This window comes from Ixodes scapularis, unplaced genomic scaffold (assembly GCF_016920785.2).
Source record: "Ixodes scapularis isolate PalLabHiFi unplaced genomic scaffold, ASM1692078v2 ptg001212l_1___fragment_1__unscaffolded, whole genome shotgun sequence".
NCBI classification, from domain to species: domain Eukaryota; kingdom Metazoa; phylum Arthropoda; class Arachnida; order Ixodida; family Ixodidae; genus Ixodes; species Ixodes scapularis.
In genome coordinates, this window is record NW_024610117.1 from 1,803,105 (window position 1) to 1,824,349 (window position 21,245).

General features: G+C 44.7%; 1 protein-coding gene and 1 pseudogene across 1 annotated transcript; one reads left to right on the forward strand and one right to left on the reverse strand.

The window, feature by feature from the left end:
• Positions 1-8,525: 8,525 nt before the first annotated feature.
• On the reverse strand, positions 8,526-9,192 carry LOC115316752 (annotated as a pseudogene).
• A 9,535-nt stretch (positions 9,193-18,727) lies between these two features.
• LOC121834470 lies at positions 18,728-19,924 on the forward strand. The gene has a single exon (XM_042288175.1). The coding sequence runs from the start codon at positions 18,728-18,730 to the stop codon at positions 19,880-19,882; it is 1,155 nt and encodes a 384-aa protein (XP_042144109.1). The 3' UTR covers positions 19,883-19,924.
• The last annotated feature ends 1,321 nt before the right edge of the window (positions 19,925-21,245 follow it).

Sequence of the window (21,245 nt, forward strand, 5' to 3'; positions counted from 1 at the left end):
ATCGAAATACTTGTGAATAATATACAAATACGTCTCGAATTTCGGCCTCTTCTGCAGAGGTCCGAAAAGGCAGTCGAAATCATGCGGTACATGGAAGCCATCATCGTTGTCGCTGCTACTCGAGCCGCTGCTGCTGGAGGAGCTGCTCGAGCAACTTGATGGCTACTGTCATCAAGTAGCAGCAGCAGTAAAGAGGGCGGCACTTCGCTAGCGGCCATTACGAATTCTTCCGAGGCGAGATGCGATGCCCGGTGAGAATGGAAGTCATCTGAGCGCGCCGCGGGCTGGCCAGGCTGGCTTCCGATCGTATCCGCCGAAATCAGCGGAGCAACTTTTCTCGGATCCGGATCGAGATCTGGAGTGGGAGCTGATCCAAAAAGACGAGTGGAACACGGTGGTCTCCATCCCGATGGCTCAGTGAAATAGGCACGCTTGAGAAAAGGCGGTCTCGGAGCGCTCCAAAAACAAACTGTGGTATTCGTCATGAGTTTAAGAACTTTGACAGCAAGCCTTCACCTTGAAAGGCCCAGCATACCTGAAGTGTTTAAACCGCATTGACCACTGTGTGTCGTTTAAAGAAATGAAGCGAGGTGTGCTCAGTGCTCAACCTGCTCCATTTGCGACAAGCGCATCGTTGAGAAGGACTTTAAATGTTTCAAGTTGTAGAACAGCGCTGCTTAGTAGTGCGTCTGTCGAGTTTCCTGCATATAATAAGACCTAAAGATAATAATAAAACAAACTATATATATATATATTGTTTAATAGGAAACTACAATCAAAATACTACAATTTTTGTTGAAATTTGGCCTGGGAACGTGACATCGTAGCCTTTAGTGTATTATTATAAATCACGAGACGCTCGTTGACGCGTGACACTGCACCTTCTGCTGCATTACCGGCAGGGTTCTTACACCAGTCTGGCAGACGTTTTGTGAAATATATATATATATATATATATATTGGAAGCCGTTTTAAAATAAAAGAAAATACAAGTTTCATGCAACGAAATATTTTCTAAAACCTTATCTTTAATCGCTCTGAACATAGTTAACATTTGTGAGGCAGCTTTTTTGATAAAGGTACAACAGCCAATTTTTTGTTTACCTCCCTTATCAGAATCGAGCTGTCTTGAGGTATTCGGTACTGAATGGTAGGGAATCCCGCTGCTGTGCCTCATTTTTTTTTTATGAGGCCTGAAGAACTCAGATTTCTTGCTGACAGAAAAAACACCGAATCTTAAAGAAAAAAATAGGCCCCGAAAACACGAAGCCTATTATATGTTTCTCGCAAAAGTTGAAACGTGGATGTGCCTGTGTCAAAATAGCCCCTAAAGGCCCGTTCACACACCTGAGGCCTCTTAGAATCGAGTGTATTGGGACCCCTTAATGTCTCTTTCGACTAGAGGACACACTGGCGCCATTTATTAGGTAGCAGTGTAAACTTGGCGGTCCGGCATACGTTCTATTTTTCTCGGGCATAATCCCTTCGTTTTTAGCTCGAAATACATTTGCGAACGCCATAAACGAGACGTTCTTATCGGTATTATGCACATTTGACCTTGGGAATCCCGTAAAACCTTCGCTCTTGTGAAATGCAGTTCCAGGGCCACCGCATAGATGGCGCCAGCGTGCCAGTGTGTTCTCTCGTCCTAAAAAAATTTAGAAGGTTTCAGCAGATCTCTTCTCTCTCGGTCGTACTCGATGGCTAGTGTGTGAACGGGCCTTAAGTGCTTCCAGTCCTGAACTAGGAAACATATTTAGTTTCTTTGCAAAGGATAATTAACGATTTTTTCGTAGAAATGTTCTCTTGTGGGACTTTCATTATTTCACACCTATTTAAATAGCGAAATTATGAAGCGTAATATATATTTGTACAAAGCAGAATTGAACTAAATAAATCGTAACCGCGAGCTCGTTTTCAAAAACACTCAAACAGAAGATAACTGCTCGAGTTGGTACCTATTCATATGGAAACAGCGCGATTCACAAGGGCAGAAAGAAGTGGACAAATAGAGCGCTGCATTTTGTCCACTTCTTTTCTTCATGCTTGGCAGTTGCACTCTTTCCACATGAAAACAAACAACGTCGAATAACTCACTTCTTTTCCCACCAACAGAATTATAAGTTCTATATGGTTTTTGCCTTTAACCCATTAAAAACGCAGTCTTTTAATGACATGCACGTTGAAAAAATGTCTTTCTAGAAAACATAATTTTATAGTTTTTGGGCCAATATGGCTAATTTTAAGAAAAAATTATCAGGCCAAATATCTAGCCTTACTGTTATGATTTCACATTACTATACTGAATCGTTGACATAGCCCTTGTTACTTGAGAATTGCGCCTCCTTAATCCTTTGTTTACTGTCCGTAGTGCTTACAACGGGCATTGACCTTGTTCAAGGGGCACGATTCCAAACTTTGGAGACCCACAATATCTTTGAACCAGTAAACACACCAGAAGACACGTCGTACGAACTAGGTGATGCTGGATGCGCGCTATGTAAGATTACTTACATTGCTATGAACAGATTGGTTTGCACTTTTAATACACTTTTGGGTGTGCATTACTGTGCAGCAAAAGGTTAGTTCTAGTAACACAAATATTGAAAAATTAACACATCAAAATATAGGACCAACGTGATCCCTTGCCAATGAGTGTCTGTTAGGTGTGGACACAAGACGGCGTTTACTGCTTGGTAGCAAAGCTCAAAATCAATTGCTCATGATGACGTGATGTGTTGTAGGTTGTTACTATACATATACTGATTATCAAGAATATTTAAGTTTTTACATGGCCGGACACTTGAGCTGTTTTAGACATGGCTACCATTCATGAGCAACTCTTTGTCCACACCACACCATTACGTGTAAAACAGGCTGGTCCTGAAATCTTGATGGCTTCTATTTTTAATGTTAACGTTACACTATCCCTTTTGTAGTCCTGTATTTAAATGGAGGGTTTATGATAAATATTGCAAAGGTTTACAAGCAATACCAAAGGCAATTTCACCTAGTCGGGCAGTAATGGCTTTGGACACTACATTTTGTACGATTCGAAACCCAACAAAACTTAAAAGCCCCCCTCCAGCAGTTGCTTGGTAAACTGGTGACACCTAAATTGGCGTTTTTATCCATTGGAAGCTTCTAACAATTGTAAGACTGTTGACGTGTACCAGTTCTACTGAAAAATAATTGCAGTATTTTGTGGTTAAATTTTTAGTACGAAAGAATCCGAAGATTTTTGAAACAAAATTTGTAAACAATACTTACAATTTGCATTAGTTATGTTGCTTTGGTTGTAATTAATCAAAAACAATATTTTCAGAACAGTTAAGCTACCGGCAAGAGTTTGACCTTACTGTAGTTTTGTGTGTATTTACATTGATTTTATTACAGAGGTGTTTTAATAGATCCATAACTCCTTCCATCTGCATACATACAATTCAGCAATCTGCGTTTAATTTAATTTTTATTACTATCACAAATAATCCTGCCAACTTGAAGTGATGTGAACTGATAAACTTGCAAATATTTACTCTTATGAAGCCTTCCCCAAGCAAGACTGCCTCATCAATTTATGATTTTTCATTACACATGATGATTCATATGCTGTAGTGTAAATATAGCAATTGTATCATCTTTGCTAAATTTAACCACCCGTTAAATTTCTCATTGTACAATGTAGATGCTGCACAGCCCTAAGCTTCAGCGCTAATTAATGCGGCAATTTAAGGGTCGTCAAAGAGGCAGCACTACCACAGAGTGGGGAGCCTTCTGAGGTTGTAATGGAGCCCTCACTAACACCAGCTACTGCACAGCTTGACTGGCTGGCAAAAGGCTGCACCACCGGAAGGTGCCCTGGCTATGCGGCAGAGCTAGCCGAAGTTGGTGACAAAGCATGAAAAAAAAAAAAAACAGCTTTGGTCAATTGTTTTTTTAGGGGCGAAGTTCCTTAGGGTCTAGCCTTGTCCATCAATCAGGCTTCCGTACTCACATGGATTGCCATCTCATCCGTCTGTCATGGATGACAGGTTGCATGTAGCCGCTCAACGTCTATACAGGAGAAGGCGCTGCGGTCGAATGCGCACATAATCGCGTTAAACTTTGCATGCATTGGCTCAATGTTTATAGACGAGAGGGCGCTGCGGTCAAATTATCAAATGCGTAAATAACCACGTTCCTTACCACACACTCTCTTTCTGACGTGGACCGTTGACTTAAGTGGTGGAGATGCGTTTCCATGGCTTCTAGCGCGTCCAAGCTGATCCGCTAGAAGTACCACTGGCTCTGAATTTCACCGGCCATAAAGCAGTAATAATGAAGTCGTAACGCAACCCGGAACTCAGCACTATCTTTGAGCAATAAAAAAAATCAGCACCATCAGCACTACCTATGAACAATAAAATCAGTATCATCAGCACCACCAGAGCTTCGCCCCAATCAACATCATTCACCGCGTGGAGATGTTGGGATATTTGTTTCCTCCAACTGGGCTATCGAATTTTCTTTTTTTTGCATGTCATTAGGGAGTTTTAGACATTCCCTATATTGAGCACTTTACAGACAGCGCATATCGTGATATTAATGGAGAGCATGCCAGAGAGTTTTAGAAAACCCTTTCTTCGCAACCCCAAATAGCTAAGATGCAATCTCGGAGCCCTCAAAATAAATCCGGATTGTAAACTCGTCCTGCTCGAGTCGAGAGGCTTTCCCGAGTCGCTTGCAGCAAGCAACCAGCAATCGCTGCCCACTTTTTGTAGACTTCAAAACAGCCTTGGCGCACATAATTGCCGCATTGGTTCAATGTTTTCCATGATGTAAAAATTGTCTTTTCCAAAAACGGGAATTTTCACACTTAAGCATCTTGTTGAGGGCACTCGAGGTTTCAGTAACCATATTCACGAGATTCTCCAACTTTAAATAAAACATAGTGTCTTTAAAAATATTTTAGGTTCCTTTTAATTTTTTGAAAAAAACAATTATATCAGCTGTGGCGTGCCTCAATTGTTAACACATTTCTTGAAAGTTACGAAAGTGCCATGGCTTTCTTCACATCCTTCAAGAATAAGTAACAAAGTTTTTTTTTTTTTGGTTTTGGAAGTTGTATGCAGAAAAGTATTCATTTTACTTTAACGTTTCTTAGTTAGGCAACATATATTGAACCGTGCTGTACCCTGTTTCATCTTGCGTTGAACCGCAAGCAAACCTACGAGCTAGAATGTCCGATTAAAGGCTGCCAGCGCGTCACAAGACTTAGTGCGCCACGCGTCGCCAAGCACCCCCGGATGATTACCTGGTATGTTCTCCGCGTCGGACTGGCTGCATTCGACTGTTGCAGTCCAATTTAAGGTGGAACGGAGTATATCACCGTGGACTCTTTTTTGCAGAGTTCCTTTCTCAAGTCCTTTCTTCTTTGCCTTACTTACTTGCTAGAATTTTCACTAAAATGTTAAATAGTGTTAGAATCCGCAACACACACACAGGGTGTAAGAGTGCTTATATCATTATTCTTTGACACCCTAGAGATGGTGTGACACAATTTTGTTTATCACCAACATTTATTGTGAACAGCCTTCTTATGAATGGGGCCAAACATTTAATTGTTCAGTTTTGTCTTGCTTCAGGTGCACCTGATGAATGGTGTCTATATGAACAAAAATCAACTTGCTAATTGCCTTGCAAAATGTGGTACGAATTCCAAATTCATTGGTTTAGACGATTGGTTTGACGATTCTTTCTTCCCGAGCACTATTCAGAGCTGGAATGAATTATTGGAGGAATTAGTGTTAGAGAAAAACAATTCAAACATTTTTCAAGCTCTGCTTGGCCTTTAGCACTCAATGTATGCTGTCTTCGTTATGTGTTATTCGTTGTTACGTGTATATTGGTGCAACAATGAGCGCTTTTCTCTGCGTTACATTTTCGCAGGGCTGGTTTCATGTTGTTCTATGCCTTGCTGCAGGCTGCGAGTGCTTTTACTTAATGTTCTGTGACGCCCTTTGTTTTTCTTCTTTTTGCCCCTCCCCCACTATAATGCCTTCACGGGCGCTGTGGGGTACATGTAATAAATAAATAAATAAATAAATAGATTGTCCCATTTGGAGGGCTGATGAGCTTTAAAAAAGGAATCTCAGCGGAAACGCCTGTCGGCGACTGGTCAAGGACGAGGCCAGAGCCAAGGAGAAGCTGACCCCGATAAAGATTGACGCGATGAAAGGCGGGTGGTTTACAAAGTTTCTAGTCCTAATTCGATCGTTTAAATGACAGCACAGGAAGACGTATATTTATTGTTCCACGTCATCAGTGTGCTTACAGTTGAGTTTGGAAGCTGTACGGTGCCTAAAGACTGGTTCACATTGTAGCGATCGAGTGCAACCAGGATTCCTTATGACCGCTTACAACAAGATGCGCAATGCGCCGTAGGGAAGCTAGGGGGACGCGAGGATATCTCTACCTCGTTTCTGCGACGCCGACAAAGCAGGCCGGCGACATCAACGCATGTTCATTACTAGCCGGTGAACTAGTTAAATCTTCGCTCGGTTGCCCAACAGCGTCCGGTAAACAAAACGAGCGACAAACTGTGTTCCGCATTGCGTGTTGCTTTCTATGGTAAGTCAAATTTTGTGCCGGCGACATTGTAACAAACCTGTAAATTTGCTAGTGCACCCGGCCCCCCTTTTTTTCCAGATTACCCAAATAAATGCCAATAGCAGACGCTATTGAATGAAAGTCGAACCTTATGTGTGGCAAAGGTCTGATTGAAGCCTTCAGTACGAACTTATAAAGGATGAATGTAGCAAAGGTCACGGCTCCTGAATCGACTAGCCACACCCATTTTAAAGCTAAAATTGTCCATAATTATCTGCCCATATCTTTTATCACTTCAAGGATGCGAGTTCACGGCCCTTCAATTGCTCCGTTCCTCTCCGTTGAACGCTGAACGAATATTTATCATCGCAATCGTGGCAGCGGCCAGCTTTACTGATTACCATGACGAAACGATAGCGATAACTCCTTTTAATACCACGGTACACCCTAAAAAATGCCTGCGCGTCTACTTACCCGCAAAACACTCAAAGAGGAAATCACTGCAATATAGCAAATCAGCTTAGCGAATGATGAGGTAGAACATCTTTTTATACCTTAAAATTAAGTCTGCGCTATGGCATTACGCAATGCAAGCATGACGCTTTGCATTGTGTAATGCTACAGCGCAGGCTTCATTTTTAGGTCTAAATGGATGTTCCGCCTCATCATTCGCTGAGCTGATGTCCTAGATTGCAATGATTGGCTCTTTGAGTGTTTTGCAGGTAAGTAGACGCGGAGGCAGTTCTTAGAGTGTATCACCCGTATCACCGCCCGACTAGAGATGTACAGCAGGAACGTGCAAGCAAAGTTTCCACTCGTCCCGACGGATCACGTAGGCCTTGTTACCGCTCCAGCAAGCAACAAACAACCTCAGACGAAAGCGGGAAGTATTTCTCCTCTTCGTTTTTTTAACCCGATGATGAACCTCGTCTCATAGTAATCCTCGGATAGTCCACCACCGCACACACACCAACACTAATACACACATTGCACAAACTTAAAAACATGGCGGCGGTTTCGCGTAGCGATCGAAATGGCGCTAGGGGAGATTACCTTCGTCGGTAGGGAAGCTAGGTAGTAACGTCTTTTAAGCGGTCGTAAGGAGTCATCGTACCTGTTTGCTACTGTGTGAACCAGCCTTGATAGTAATATTAACAATAAAACCTAACTGAGCGAGCAACATTTTTGAGCCCCACAAGCTAACCTAAATGCCTTTCCACATCAGCAGATTCTGCCAGCCAGCACAAAGTAGTAAAACTTTACTCATGCGTAAGAGCAAAGCAGTGATATGGGACACTCATGTCGAAGCCACGTGTTTGATATAATAAACCATATATTCTTACCAGCATTAGGAAACTCGGATACCAAGCTTTGACCATACAAAAAAAAAATCGATTAAACTCAGAGAAAGCAAAACACCTCATTTGGGCGTTTTGTTCTCTCCATTGTTTTCTAATTGAGCCGGTATAATTACGGCATATCTGAACTAAATTGGGATTACAAATGTTTTGATATTGAAGAAAAAATGCATAGTCGGATATTATCGTTTGCTTTGCAGTGGGGCTTCGCTTGAGGATCGAGACGCTGCCAAGGGCGGGTGAAATACCCGAGGGCCCTGCGGAATACTCTGTCAAACTGGCTCGTCGACAATAACATAGCTGGCGAGAGGGCCACTATAAGGGAAGAGAAGAAAAAAAGGGAAGAAGTATGCTGAGAAGAATGCCTAAAATCTTTTTTTTCTTTACGAGAGGGTGTAAATAAAAGAGAATTTCCAGAATTGGTACTGTGTGTTCTGTAATATGTTTTTCTGAGTTGAAGCCATGCTCTACTTTTAAAGCGTCACTGAGACACCTGTAGAATGGATATTTTAGTGGTGTTTTCCACCAACTTTGTCATGTTTCCGAGGTCGAACATTCATACGTCACGAGAGAACATGTTTATTGATACTCAGTCGTTACGCCATCCTGCCAGCGTCCTTCTGGCCGCGCTGCCTCTGCTTGCTGCCCAGTGCGCCGGTGAGGTGGCGCCCTCTGTTGAGAACGTGCCACAACAGTTCGCCGTACACGACACCTCCCCCTCCTGAGAAGCGAGTCTTTGGCTGAACTAGAGGCTGAGACGTTCTGGTGGTCTCACGGCTCGACCGCTGCGGGTGACTTGAATGGCCTCTTCTGGGCAGGGCGGTTTCCATTGTTAGGAACATTTCCCTGAGGCACTGCGTGCAGGTGCTTTCTTGTACGTCGGACATTCCCAGCGGCTGTCTGGACGATGTATGATCTCGGTGTATATGCTGGTCCAACAACGGTTCCTTGTTGTTGGGTGCCTTGCCTGACGTAGACCACCGTACCTGGATGGAGGGGCTCTCTTTCTTGCGTCCTGTGTCGTATATTGTAGTTTTCCGCCTCCCTCTCCCGAATGGCCTTGTTTCGTTGTCGATACGTGGATCGATACATCCACTTTGGTTGCAATGCCTCAGGTATGGTAGGAACATTTGTCTTTGGCTTGCGGCCCATGAGAAGTTCGGCAGGGGAGTAGCCCTCAGGGCCTGGCGTTGCTCGGTGTGCCAGAAGGCCTTCAATGACCCTGTCAGATTTTCGCAGAATGTTTTTGGCCATCTGGACCGCTCTCTCAGCCTCACCATTGCTCTGGGCATAGTGTGGGCTAGATGTCACATGTTCTACGCCCCAGCCACTCAGAAATTGTGCGAACTCGAGTGAGTTATACTGTGGGCCGTTGTCCGACCTAATGATATCTGGAATGCCATAGCGAGCGAACAGGTCTTCCAGGAAATGGACAACATGCTTCGTCAGTGTCCCGTGCAGCTCTTCAAGTTCAAAAAACTTTGAGTAGTAGTCGACGGCTAGGATGTAGTTTCTTCCTTTGAAGTAAAACAAATCGGTGCCGACCACTTGCCAAGGACGTTCTGGGAGAGGAGTTTGAAGCAGATGCTCGGTTGGTGCTTGGCGGTGCCTCTCGCAGGCTGGGCATCTGCTCACGAACACCTCGATGTCTTGGCTGATCGCTGGCCACCATGTAGACTCGCGTGCTCTCGCTCGACACCTGACAATACCTTGGTGTCCTGTGTGAAGTCTTTCCAGTACTTCCTGGCGTAGACTTGGAGGAAAGACGAGTCTTGTTCCCCTGAGCAGGAGTCCATGTACAACTGACAGTTCGTCGGCGACACTTGCATACTTGCGCACTTCTGGTGTCAACGTCTCCGTTTTGGGCCATTTTGTTGCACAATAGTGCATGACGAGTGACGTCGTCTTGTCCTTTTACAGCTCGGCTCTAGTTTTGTTTAGCATGTCAGTCGAGGCTGGCAGTTGCTCGATCGTCAGTAGTTCATACTCTTCGATTGCTGACGCGAGGTTTTCATCTAGGCACTGTAGTGGCTTCCGCGACAACACGTCGGCAGTGTGCATGTCCTTTCCTGGAATGTGCACAATCGTGAAGTCGTATTCGAGCACACGCATGCGAAAACGCTGAAGTCGTGGTGTCATTTCGTCAATGCTCTTCGTCGAAAACAAAGGCACCAATGGCTTGTGGTCAGTCTCAATCACGAAGTGCAGTCCGAGCACATACATCCTGAAATGCTCGCACGCCCACGTTGCAGCGAGAGCCTCCTTTTCCATTTGAGCATACCTTTGCTCTGTTGGTGACATAGCCCTGGAGGCATATGCCACTGGCTGTCGCTTCCCCTCGTCGTCGGTTTGGAGGAGTACGGCTCCTAAGCCATATGATGAAGCGTCTGCTGATAGTGTCAAAGGCTTCTGAGGGTCGTAGTAGCACAGGACAGGAGTTGTCGTCAGGTCAGCCTTGATCTCGTCGAACGCTCTTTGCTGAGGTTGGTGCCAACACCAACTCGTCTCGTTGAGCAGCAGCTCTCGTAGCGGGTTTGTCTTCTCGGCTAGTCCTGGAAGAAATTTGGCCAACTGATTCACCATGCCCAGGAAGGATCTCAGCTCAGTCGTGTTCCCTGGTGGTGACATCTTTCTGATGGCTTCTGTTTTCTCCGGGTCTGCAGCGATACCGTTACTGTCCAGCACGTGTCCAAGGAACTTGATTTTCGTTTTCCGAAATTCACACTTGCGTAAATTTAACGTCATTCCAGCTTCCTTGAGGGGCTGGAGCACTGCTAGAAGTTTAGCATCATGATCAGCTCGATCTCTCCCAAACACGACAATGTCGTCTTGGTGGCATGCTTGCCCAGGCAGTCCTTCGAGGATGCGGAGCATTTCCCTCTGGAAGAACTCCGGAGCTGTTGCGATGCCGAAGGGTAGCCGCAGGAACTGAAATCTTCCAAATGACGTAATGAAAGTGGTCAAGTCTTGCGATTCTGGTGCAAGGGGTGTCTGCCAATAGCCAGCATTGGCATCGAGCTTACTGAAGAGCTTCGCATTTGCCAACTTTGCCAGGTTTTCCTCCACTGTTGGCATGATGACTCTCTCCCGGATCACTTTCTGGTTTAGCTGTCCGTAGTCGACGCATATCCTGATCTCGTCATTCTTTTTCTTTGCAATGACCATAGGCGCACACCAGGGCGTTGCATGGTCAACTTGCCTGATGACTCCCAGTTTCTCCATGCTTTCGAGTTCGGCTTTGACTTTAGGCAGGAGTGGAACAGGTACTCGTCGGGGTGCTGCCACTGCATAAGGTGTAGCATTGGCTTGGAGCGTCACCCTGTAAGCTGTCTTCATTTCACCCAGACCCGTGAACAGTGAGCTGAATTCTGGTCTCGCCTCGGGAGACTTGCCTTTTTGAGTCGGGTTATCCTGTGTTTTTGTTTCCACTGTCTCCAAGTGTGCCAGAACATTAAGAGCTCGTATGGCTGGTCGTCCCAACAGTGCAGTCTGTAGCCCTTCCACTATGAAGACTTGTTGGTATGTTGACCTGCCTTGCCATGAAATGGTTGCATCAAACATTCCCTTCGCCTTGATGGGTGTTCGGCCAGGTCCAAAAAGTCTCTTGTTCGGTGTCTTTGGTTTTTCCATGCAGTTGTTGTCGTGCTGGGACGGAGGAATAACACTGACGTCTGCTCCTGTATCAACTTTGAAGTGCACTGGACGTCCTTCCACCGTTGCTGTGATGAACCATGGCTCTTGGTTTTTTTTGTCACAGAGCTCACCGAGGAACACGGCCTCCGCATTTGCAGTTCCTTTTTTTGTGGTGAATGGCCTCTGCTGTGGTTCTCCTCCCAAGTGTTGATGTCCCGACAAGCATACAGTGGCGTAATGCCCGGTCTTCCTGCAGTTGTGGCACTGCTTTCCAGCCGCAGGGCATTGTTTCTTTGAGTGTTGTCGAGTGCTGCCACACCACTTGCAAGGGGTTTGTACCGTCGGATGTCTGACTGGTGCCTTGCCTCCTTTTTGTGGCCCATTTCCGTAGTTCAGGCGTCCTTTTTACCCTCGCAGCTCGTCTACCACAGCACCTTGTTCAGCTTTATCGCGCAGCTCGTTCTGTTGTTTTTTTACGATTTCCGAGTTACGTGCTTTCTTTGTGGCGGTCTGTAACGTGAGCTTGGGATCTAGCTGTAACTTCTCGCTTAATCCCACGTCTAAAAGTCCCACAACCAACCGGTCGCGGATGAGGTCTTCCTTCAGCCGACCGTATTCGCACGTGTCGGCGAGCTTGTGGAGATCCGTGATGAACGCCTCGACGGACTCGTTCGCTTCTTGCTTACGACGGTTAAACTTTGCTCTCTCGAATATTATGTTCGTGTAGGGGATGAAGTGTTCCTCGAACTTGCCTTTCACTGTTGTGTAGTCGGCGAGGTCGGCGTCGGTCAGTTGCAATGACGCTAAGATGTCTTCGGCTCCCTTGCCCATCGCGTACAGAAAAGTGTTCACCTGTGTTTCCGCGTCGCGGAGGTGAAGACCCGACACGACACGGTAGCGCTCCCAACGTGCACTCCACCGTTTCCAGTCACTTGGATCGCGAAAGTCCAACTTTTCTGGAAGTTCGATGGCGAACGGGTTGAAGAAGTTCCCGCCATTTTGCTGCTGCGCTGCCGCTGCCCTTTGTGTGGCGATGTTTCCTTCTTCGTCCGGCATATTGAGTAGTTGGTGGGCGCTCACCAGTCTCTGCACGGCGTCTACTTGTTCTTGAGGTTAGTCGTTTCTTTCTTTTACCGCTGCCACCATGTCATGTTTCCGAGGTCGAACATTCATACGTCACGAGAAAACATGTTTATTGATACTCAGTCGTTACGCCATCCTGCCAGCGTCCTTCTGGCCGCGCTGCCTCTGCTTGCTGCCCAGTGCGCCGGTGAGGTGGCGCCCTCTGTTGAGAACGTGCCACAACAGTTCGCCGTACACGACAAACTTCTTGATAAAAAAAAACAAAAAAACTATCGGTAAAGTATGTGCTAATAGTGTTCGAATATCTCATGCGAATCAAGCCATTTGATTTCCAGTTCACGATCCTGGTGATTAGCAGTGACTATCCATTCACAGAATTTCCAGAAAGCACTATTCCAGATAATTTCCAGATAACAGGAGGGAATGCAAGTAAAAGTTAACGTCAACGTCAACAATTGGCAAATGAAAATCAGCGTTAACACGAGAAATTGTGGAAGCCGAACACATTGAATATTTAGGAAACACAAGTGTTGCTGCGCCATTGGTGCGGTATCGGAGAACAAACTGCTTTTCTCGAGAACGAAAGTGTTTTTCCCCAATAATGTTTTGTGACCGTTTCTTTGTTTTTGTCGATTTTTTTGTCGTTTTTTTGTTTTCTAACGGTGGAAAAGTACAGGAACACGTATTCAATAAAATCTGTTGAGAGCTGCGTCTTGTTGTGTCCTGTTCTCCCTTTTGTCACCGTCCTTCCTGCGCACAAGATTGCATAATATGTCAAACCAACTTGCCCAAACAACATCTCTTCTGCCTTAACAGGTGCACATAAATACCATAATGCGCACTCTTAGCCCACTTCACAATCATATAAAAACATTTTTAGGCAACAGGGATACGACACGTTAATCAATCAAACGTTTTCAGAGCTACGACATTTCTTATGATTTTGGTAACTACCCTGATAAAGAAAAGCGATTGAGACATGTATCTGCGCCTTGCCACACTCCCAATGGCAGAGAGCACCGTCATTCTTTTGAAGATAGGCAGCTGATGATGGTGTGCCAGGCTGGGAGGCGGGTCTCTCGAAACTTGAGTGGGGCAGATTGGGGGCCCCACAAACAGATGGAAACGGCACTGGCTTCGTAGGCATTGAAAAGTGGCGATCGCCTTTCACCAGAATGTTGAGCGTCGTTTACGTCGCAATAGCTGGGAGAACCGGACGAAGAAAAGGACACGAGGCACGAATCCTGTTGGTGATACACCTACAGAACTCATGTCTATCTTTGATTGTTCGGCTTTGATGTGTCCCACAGCGGGCGTAAATCTACAAACATATGTCAAATTTAGTCTTCATTGCTATTACTTTAGTTTATACGTGGCACGTCTAGCTCACGTTTAGCACATTGTTCATTTGCGTGGGGAGAAAATAATTAATCGCTAGAGAAATATTCACGTGCACTCTTGCTAAATACTTTCGAATTTTTCTATTATTGTCAGTTAGGAAGTAAGCCATCATCTCACTCACGCCGAAGTGTTGACGCGAGCGGATGTGATTATCCCCCCTCCCCCCTTCACGTTAAGCGAGGTGATTATAAAGTCGATTTCTTATTAAGTAAAATCTTGTATTCAAAGCTATGGCGAAAAGAAACCAAGAACTCGTGACCATATGTACCCAGACCTTTCTTCCTTCATTTCTTTTTCGCTAAATATGGCCCTAGCTGCTATAACCAGTTAAACTTGGTGCTAGTGAACACAAAATCGTGTGTTATTTTCGGTTAAAAAATATATATATAATTGTGTTAAATACGATCTATTGAAAAATGAGGCTCGAGAATATTTATACTCGTTTAATACAATAAAAGAAGTCAGGACCAAAGAATTCCTACTGTCATAGGGCGCAACATTTCAAAACCATCTAATGCGAATTCCACTTGTAGTTTTGGAACCCGTCGTGAGTTGTAGACCAGATCCCAGATGGAGCACTCGAACAGAAGGGAGTCGCTCTGCCTTCTGGTCCCCGGTGGAACACGAGCAGTTTTGCGGGAAGTGCGGACGCCTTCCATTATTCATGTTCTCGAAATTCCCGTTCCTGTGGACCAAGATATCAAAGCCTAAGTCACGGCTTGTGGTTTGGGCGCCGTGGGACCCGGGAAGGCAGGGAGCCAGCCTTTTGGGGGGAAAGCGTTTTATTCCGGTTCGAAGTCGTGCTTGCACCAGCTCCAGCGCACCGCGTTCCTTTTCTCTCCTCGCGCACCGTCTCCAGCCTCGGTCCTTTCGTCGTCACTTCGTCTTTTTCTCGTCGCACCAATCAGCGCACACCACGGGTAACAAAAATATAACAATCACAAAGCACGATAACCCGTCGGCGACGGCGCGCGCTGAATCCGCTGCCTCGTGCATGCCACATGCATGACAGCCTATGTTTTCGCAATCGCGGCGCTAACAACACACGTTCAGCGTAGAAAGCGAAGTTAGTCATGATGTGAAAGATGCTTGTCGATAAGCGACGTGCATCAGGGTGGCCTACTTGTCTTTTCAACGGAATACTCGTGTCCGGGGTCCAGGTACGTCTTCATTTCTGCCTCTTCTGGGGAGGTCGGAAGAGGCAGTTGAGTTCGTAAGGGGGTTCTACAAACAATTCTCTTCGTCGCTGCTACTAGAGCCGCTGCTTCTGGACGAGCTGCTCGAGCAACTTGACGAATAACTGTCATCAAGTAGGAGACAGCAGTAAAGCTAGCGGCCGTTCGTGAGCGGCCATTACGAATTCTCCTGGGGTGAGCTGCCCGCCATAAAGGAAGACACCCGATACAAAAATGTCCTATGGTCGGCTATAGAAAATTCTTTGTATGGTCGGCTTTAGCTATTTGGCCCAATTAGCTAAAGAATTTTCTATGGCTGTCTTTAGCATTTCTTATGGTCGCTTTTATGGGGCTCTTTAGCTTTGTCTATCGCTGTCCAGCCATAGCGCTCTTTAGCTTGTTCAATGGTTGGCTAAAGACTCCTCTATGGCTTATCCTATGGCTCTCTTTAGCCAGCAAACTCTAAAAAATTTTACTTCAAGTTCCCCAAACTTGTGAACGCTACATATACATACATCTCTGAACACACAGAATACACACAACACAAGCAGAACACTACCCCACACAACAGCAACAACGCAGTAACACCGGACTGCCATTTATACACTTAGTGCGAACGCATGCTATGTTCGCACTGCTGTATATATGGCAGTCTAATTTTTGAATCTGACTTTCCCGGTGACCCATCATTTGTCTCAAAAACACGGAGAGGCGGAGCAAATATTACTCGTACATAATACATTATTTGAATTGTCTCTTGGAATAGCCCCCATCTCTTAATTCAACACCCTGAAAAAAGCAAATGTAGGTCATTACGCTAATTAACTAAAATTTATTGATTATCTTTTTAATATGTTTGATGAATCACGTTGACAGTGCAGTGATGACATGCAGTATACTGGTGCTGAAGATTGCTATCAAGCTATTGCTTGGTTGCAGTGTTCGGCGCCATTGTAATTTATTTTCACTTTTGGGGGGCAATAATTAATTTTAATTGTGGCACAAATATTTTAATGGATTTTTGAAACGAACAATATTACTGGTTTTCACGACTCGTTGCAAAAGCAGAGAACATATATTGGGTCAAGGTTTGTCACCTGCATTACAAAAATTTAGTATTGATTTAATTTTCTAACGTGGAGTGTTTTTACTAAAAAGTAATCGCCGGTAGTGATTTTCTATATGCGTGGAAAGAAAATTAATTGATTCTTGGCCTTCAGACTCGGGGCCATAAATTTTTCTATAGACGAGTAAAGACAAATAATTGGTTTCCAGTATTTAAATTCGGGGCCAAAGAATTTTTTATAGGCGGGTAAAAACATTTCTTGGTTCGCTGTCTTTAAAAATGGGGCCATATAATTTTCTGTAGGCTTCTAAAGCAATTTTATTAATTCCCAGTCTTTAGACTCTAGGCCATAAAATTTTCTATAGACGGTTAAAGACAATTTATTGGTTCCCAGTCTTTAGACTTGTGGCCAAAGATTTTTCTATAGCTGGCTTTAGCTGTCTTTATGGATTTCTATGGCCGACCATAGAGGGCCATAGGGGGTGATAGCCAGCCACATACTTTTCCATAGACAACCATAGACCATTTTCGTATGGGACGAGTGGGCGCCGAAGGCCGGTGGTACTGGCCTCCGGTTGAAACCGCTGAAATCAGCGGACCGACACTTCTAGTACTTGGATCGGGATCTGGAGAGGGAGTCAATCTAAAACGACGAGTGGAGCAAGTCCACCTTGATCTCGATCGCCCTATAAAAAATCCGCGCTCCATAAAAGTTGACCCCGATGCGTCGTCAAAATGACCAGTGGAATTCGCTATTAGTTTCTGGGTCGGCACTGATGTTGCGCACCAACGGACTTGGTCATGCGACAAGGGCAAAAAAAAAAAAGAAAAATTACGTCTGCCAGAATGAGAAGAAAATAAAGTTTATAAGTGATTTTCTGAACATTTCAATGGGAAAATGGAGTCCATTTTTGCCCGGTTTCGGTTTCTGGTGCCTTAGAGCCCCATGTATTCGAAAACTCCGTCGGCCACCATTTTTCAATTGAAATTATCGAGAAAAACACTTATAACTTTTGATTAAGTTTCGAATCGGGCTGAAACTTTGGCCTCTGGTTGTGACCACTACCCTACTGAAAAAAAAAAAAACTTTTGAAATTTAAACGGGGGGCAAACTGGTCCACCCTGTTGAATTGAAGGGTGGCAAAGTTGTCGATCTGTTTTCATCAAACGTGATTATGGGATACGGGTGCCCGTTTGATACGGGTACCTGTTTGATACGGGTGCCCGTTTGATACGGGTGCCCGTTCAACCAGCCACGTGACCACACATTTGAACGTGCCATTTGGATAGGCAAATTATTTGCTAGCCCTAAATGGGTATCGTCCGGAAGGTTAGTTATCTTAAAATTTTTTAAGACATCCCGAAACTCATAAGCCTATTTGTAACATTGAGGAAACACCTAGAAAAAATTTGCTGGCGCAGGTGCTTGCAAAAGGCAGGAAAACAGACAAAAAAATTGTTTTCAATTCTCATAAAAGTTTATTACAGCCTATCCCGTAGACAAGTCCAACTGTGCAAGCGATCTGTGAAATGTGAAGAGGCACTCTAAGCTTTTACAGAACTAAGAATGCAAAGCAAACTAGAACTGAAGTAATTCTAGACTATATGGCAGACTTTCGGAAAAATCACTCTCCCGGCTGCCACGAGAACAGACGCTGCATAATTCTATAGATAATCTGGACGTGTACCCGTAGAAGAACAGTCATTCGTTGCCAACAAGTAAGTAGGAATGCACTCATCATAATAACAGCGGACTTGAACGATGTATTCCAAGATAAATGTCGGCACAGTAAAAGCAGGACAACCGCACAAACACTAAAGCGAGAAGGAAGGCTCCTTGAAGTTTCAACACGATGCGGCGCATCGTGTTGATCGTGAGTGGACACGGCAACCCAGCCGTGATGATGTCGCCTAATGTACCACTACTCATGCAGGTTTGCACTTGGTGCCTACTCATCGCTTCGGGCCAAACGTCGTCTTCATCGCCTATCGGATATCGCGCTGACATCGCTCATCTGCAGTTGCTACACGTGGCCAACATCTACAGCGCACCCTTCACGGGCACGATGACGTCAGAAGAACTTCAAGAAGCAGCGCCACCACTGCCTATAAAGGAAACGCAAGCGGCTGCGGGCGTCAGTGGACACGGCAACCCAGCCGTGATGATGTCGCCTAATGTACCACTACTCATGCAGGTTTGCACTTGGTGCCTACTCATCGCTTCGGGCCAAACGTCGTCTTCATCGCCTATCGGATATCGCGCTGACATCGCTCATCTGCAGTTGCTACACGTGGCCAACATCTACAGCGCACCCTTCACGGGCACGATGACGTCAGAAGAACTTCAAGAAGCAGCGCCACCACTGCCTATAAAGGAAACGCAAGCGGCTGCGGGCGTCAGTGGACACGGCAACCCAGCCGTGATGATGTCGCCTAATGTACCACTACTCATGCAGGTTTGCACTTGGTGCCTACTCATCGCTTCGGGCCAAACGTCGTCTTCATCGCCTATCGGATATCGCGCTGACATCGCTCATCTGCAGTTGCTACACGTGGCCAACATCTACAGCGCACCCTTCATGGGCACGATGACGTCAGAAGAACTTCAAGAAGCAGCGCCACCACTGCCTATAAAGGAAACGCAAGCGGCTGCGGGCGTCAGTGGACACGGCAACCCAGCCGTGATGATGTCGCCTAATGTACCACTACTCATGCAGGTTGGTGATAGAAAACATGTTTTTCACAGCGATTACCTCTGTTTGATTGTGTTGCCGTGTCCACACACAATTGCAGCTTGTGTACGCGATTGTTTCTCTGTAGCAGGCCTGTTGCTCATACTAGCTGGAGATGTGGAGGAAAACCCTGGGCCTATTACGCAAGAAATGTTTAATGATATGATTCGGACACAAAAGGAGATCCTTGCTAAAATTACTGAGGTACAAGTAAAACAGACTTCTTCGGAAGAAAGTATGCTACAAATGCAAAACAGGCTACTTGCGATAGAAAAAAAACTTGAGAGCGTAGGTGAAACTGAGAACAGGCTTGCTAAACTTGAAAACTCTGTTAGTGGCTACGATGTCGAAATAAATACTCTTGTAAAACAAATTGATGACTTAGAAAATCGTTCACGACGAAATAACGTTATCGTAAGGGGAATTAAGGAAGAGTCTTCTGAAAACGAGGATGTACTAATGAGGAAAATCAACAATGAGGTGTTTGACGCTATACTAGGTCAAAAATTGAACTCTATCCAACGTATACATCGACTTGGAAAAAAGATGACTGGTAGAGATCGCCCTGTAATACTTACAGTTGGGGATTTTAAAGAGAAAATGGCTATCATGAAAAACTGTGTCAAACTTAAAGGTACCCAAATTAGCATCAATGAAGACTATTCCAAGAGGGTTGTTGAGCTTCGAAAGAACCTGTGGAATTCAACCGCAGAGGAGAGGAAAAACGGTGCCAAAGTCAATCTAGTCTTTGATAAGCTGTGGCTTAACAATGTTCTGTACGCCTGGAATGAAGTCAGCAATGAGAGATACAAGTGTCGCGTTCCACCGGAAGCAAATAACGAGTGACTAAAACAAAATGATTCAGCATGTTTTAAAATATTAAACATAAACGCCAGAAGCATTGCAAACAAGGTTGACGCGTTCGAAAGCATAATGCTAGAGCACGATCCTGAAGTGGCCGTAATTACCGAGACATGGCTTCATGAAAATATCTTAAACTCCGAAGTTACTCCACCGAATTATTCAATAATAAGAAAAGATAGAGAGGGAAGGGGAGGCGGAGTTGCTATTATGATTAAAAATAACATCAAATTTGAAGTCCTTGAGGAAGTACGGGATGTAGAAGCATTATGGATCAAGACAAAATTGAATAACCGTACAGTTTATATTGGTGGCGTGTACAGAGCCCCGAATTCGCCAGTTGAAATGCTGTTAAAACTAAGGGGCTACATGGATTCCAATTTACGTTACGGAGACAACATTTTGTTACTGGGAGATCTTAATTTACCTGGGATTGACTGGTCATCATATTCTCATGGAACGGCGGAAGTAGCTAGTTGCGATCAATTATTAGAACTTGTATTTTGCTATAACTTATCCCAGGTGGTAACAGATTACACTAGAGTATGTTCAACAACGTCAACAATTTTAGATCTAGTTTTTGTTTCCGAGAGTTTAAAACCATATTTTTCGAAATGTGAAACCGAAGAAGGCCTATCCGATCATAGGATGGTACTCGTCTCATTGAATGTTACCCCAGAAAAATCGCACAGTCATTCAAGAAAGATGTTTTTGGATTTTAGAAGTGCTGATGATGTAAGCGTACTTGATTGCCTTGAACAATCGTTTGATGATTTTATGTTTCTTTACCAATCAGATGCTAGCCCAGACACGTTATGGGACTATTTTTCAAGCATGACGTTACGGTGTATTGAGCGATTTATACCAAAGCGCCCTAAAAAAATCGCGAACAAAAATCCTTGGATTACAAGGGAAATAATCCACGCAAAACGACAACTGAAGCGGAGACGAGCGAGTTCACATGGTACAGGTGTAGAAAAAAAAACTTGCATTCAGCGATTGAGTCGGGAGCTGAGGCGCCTAGTTAGAGAGTCTAAAGAAAGGTTTTATAGTATAACACTTAAAAAATTCCTTAGCGAGGCACCTGAGAAGTTCTGGCGGTACGTCAACCCTTCGGCTAAGTTCCAGCAGCGTGCCTCTGACCCAAAAAATGAAAAGCAGAGCGTTGAAAATTTTAGCACTTTTTTTTCATCCGTTTTCACCAACGATGATGGAAATTTGCCAAGCTTTAGTGATTCTTCCAACAATCCTCCCATCAATAACTTAGATATAAGTGAGCAAGGAGTTTTTAACCTTCTACTTAACATCGACTCAAAAAAGAGCCCAGGTCCAGACGAAATTCCGAATG

Bases quoted from the DNA above. Each gene is read 5' to 3' on its own strand.
- LOC121834470 (XM_042288175.1), top strand. From the start codon at position 18,728: ATGATGTCGCCTAATGTACCACTACTCATGCAGGTTTGCACTTGGTGC.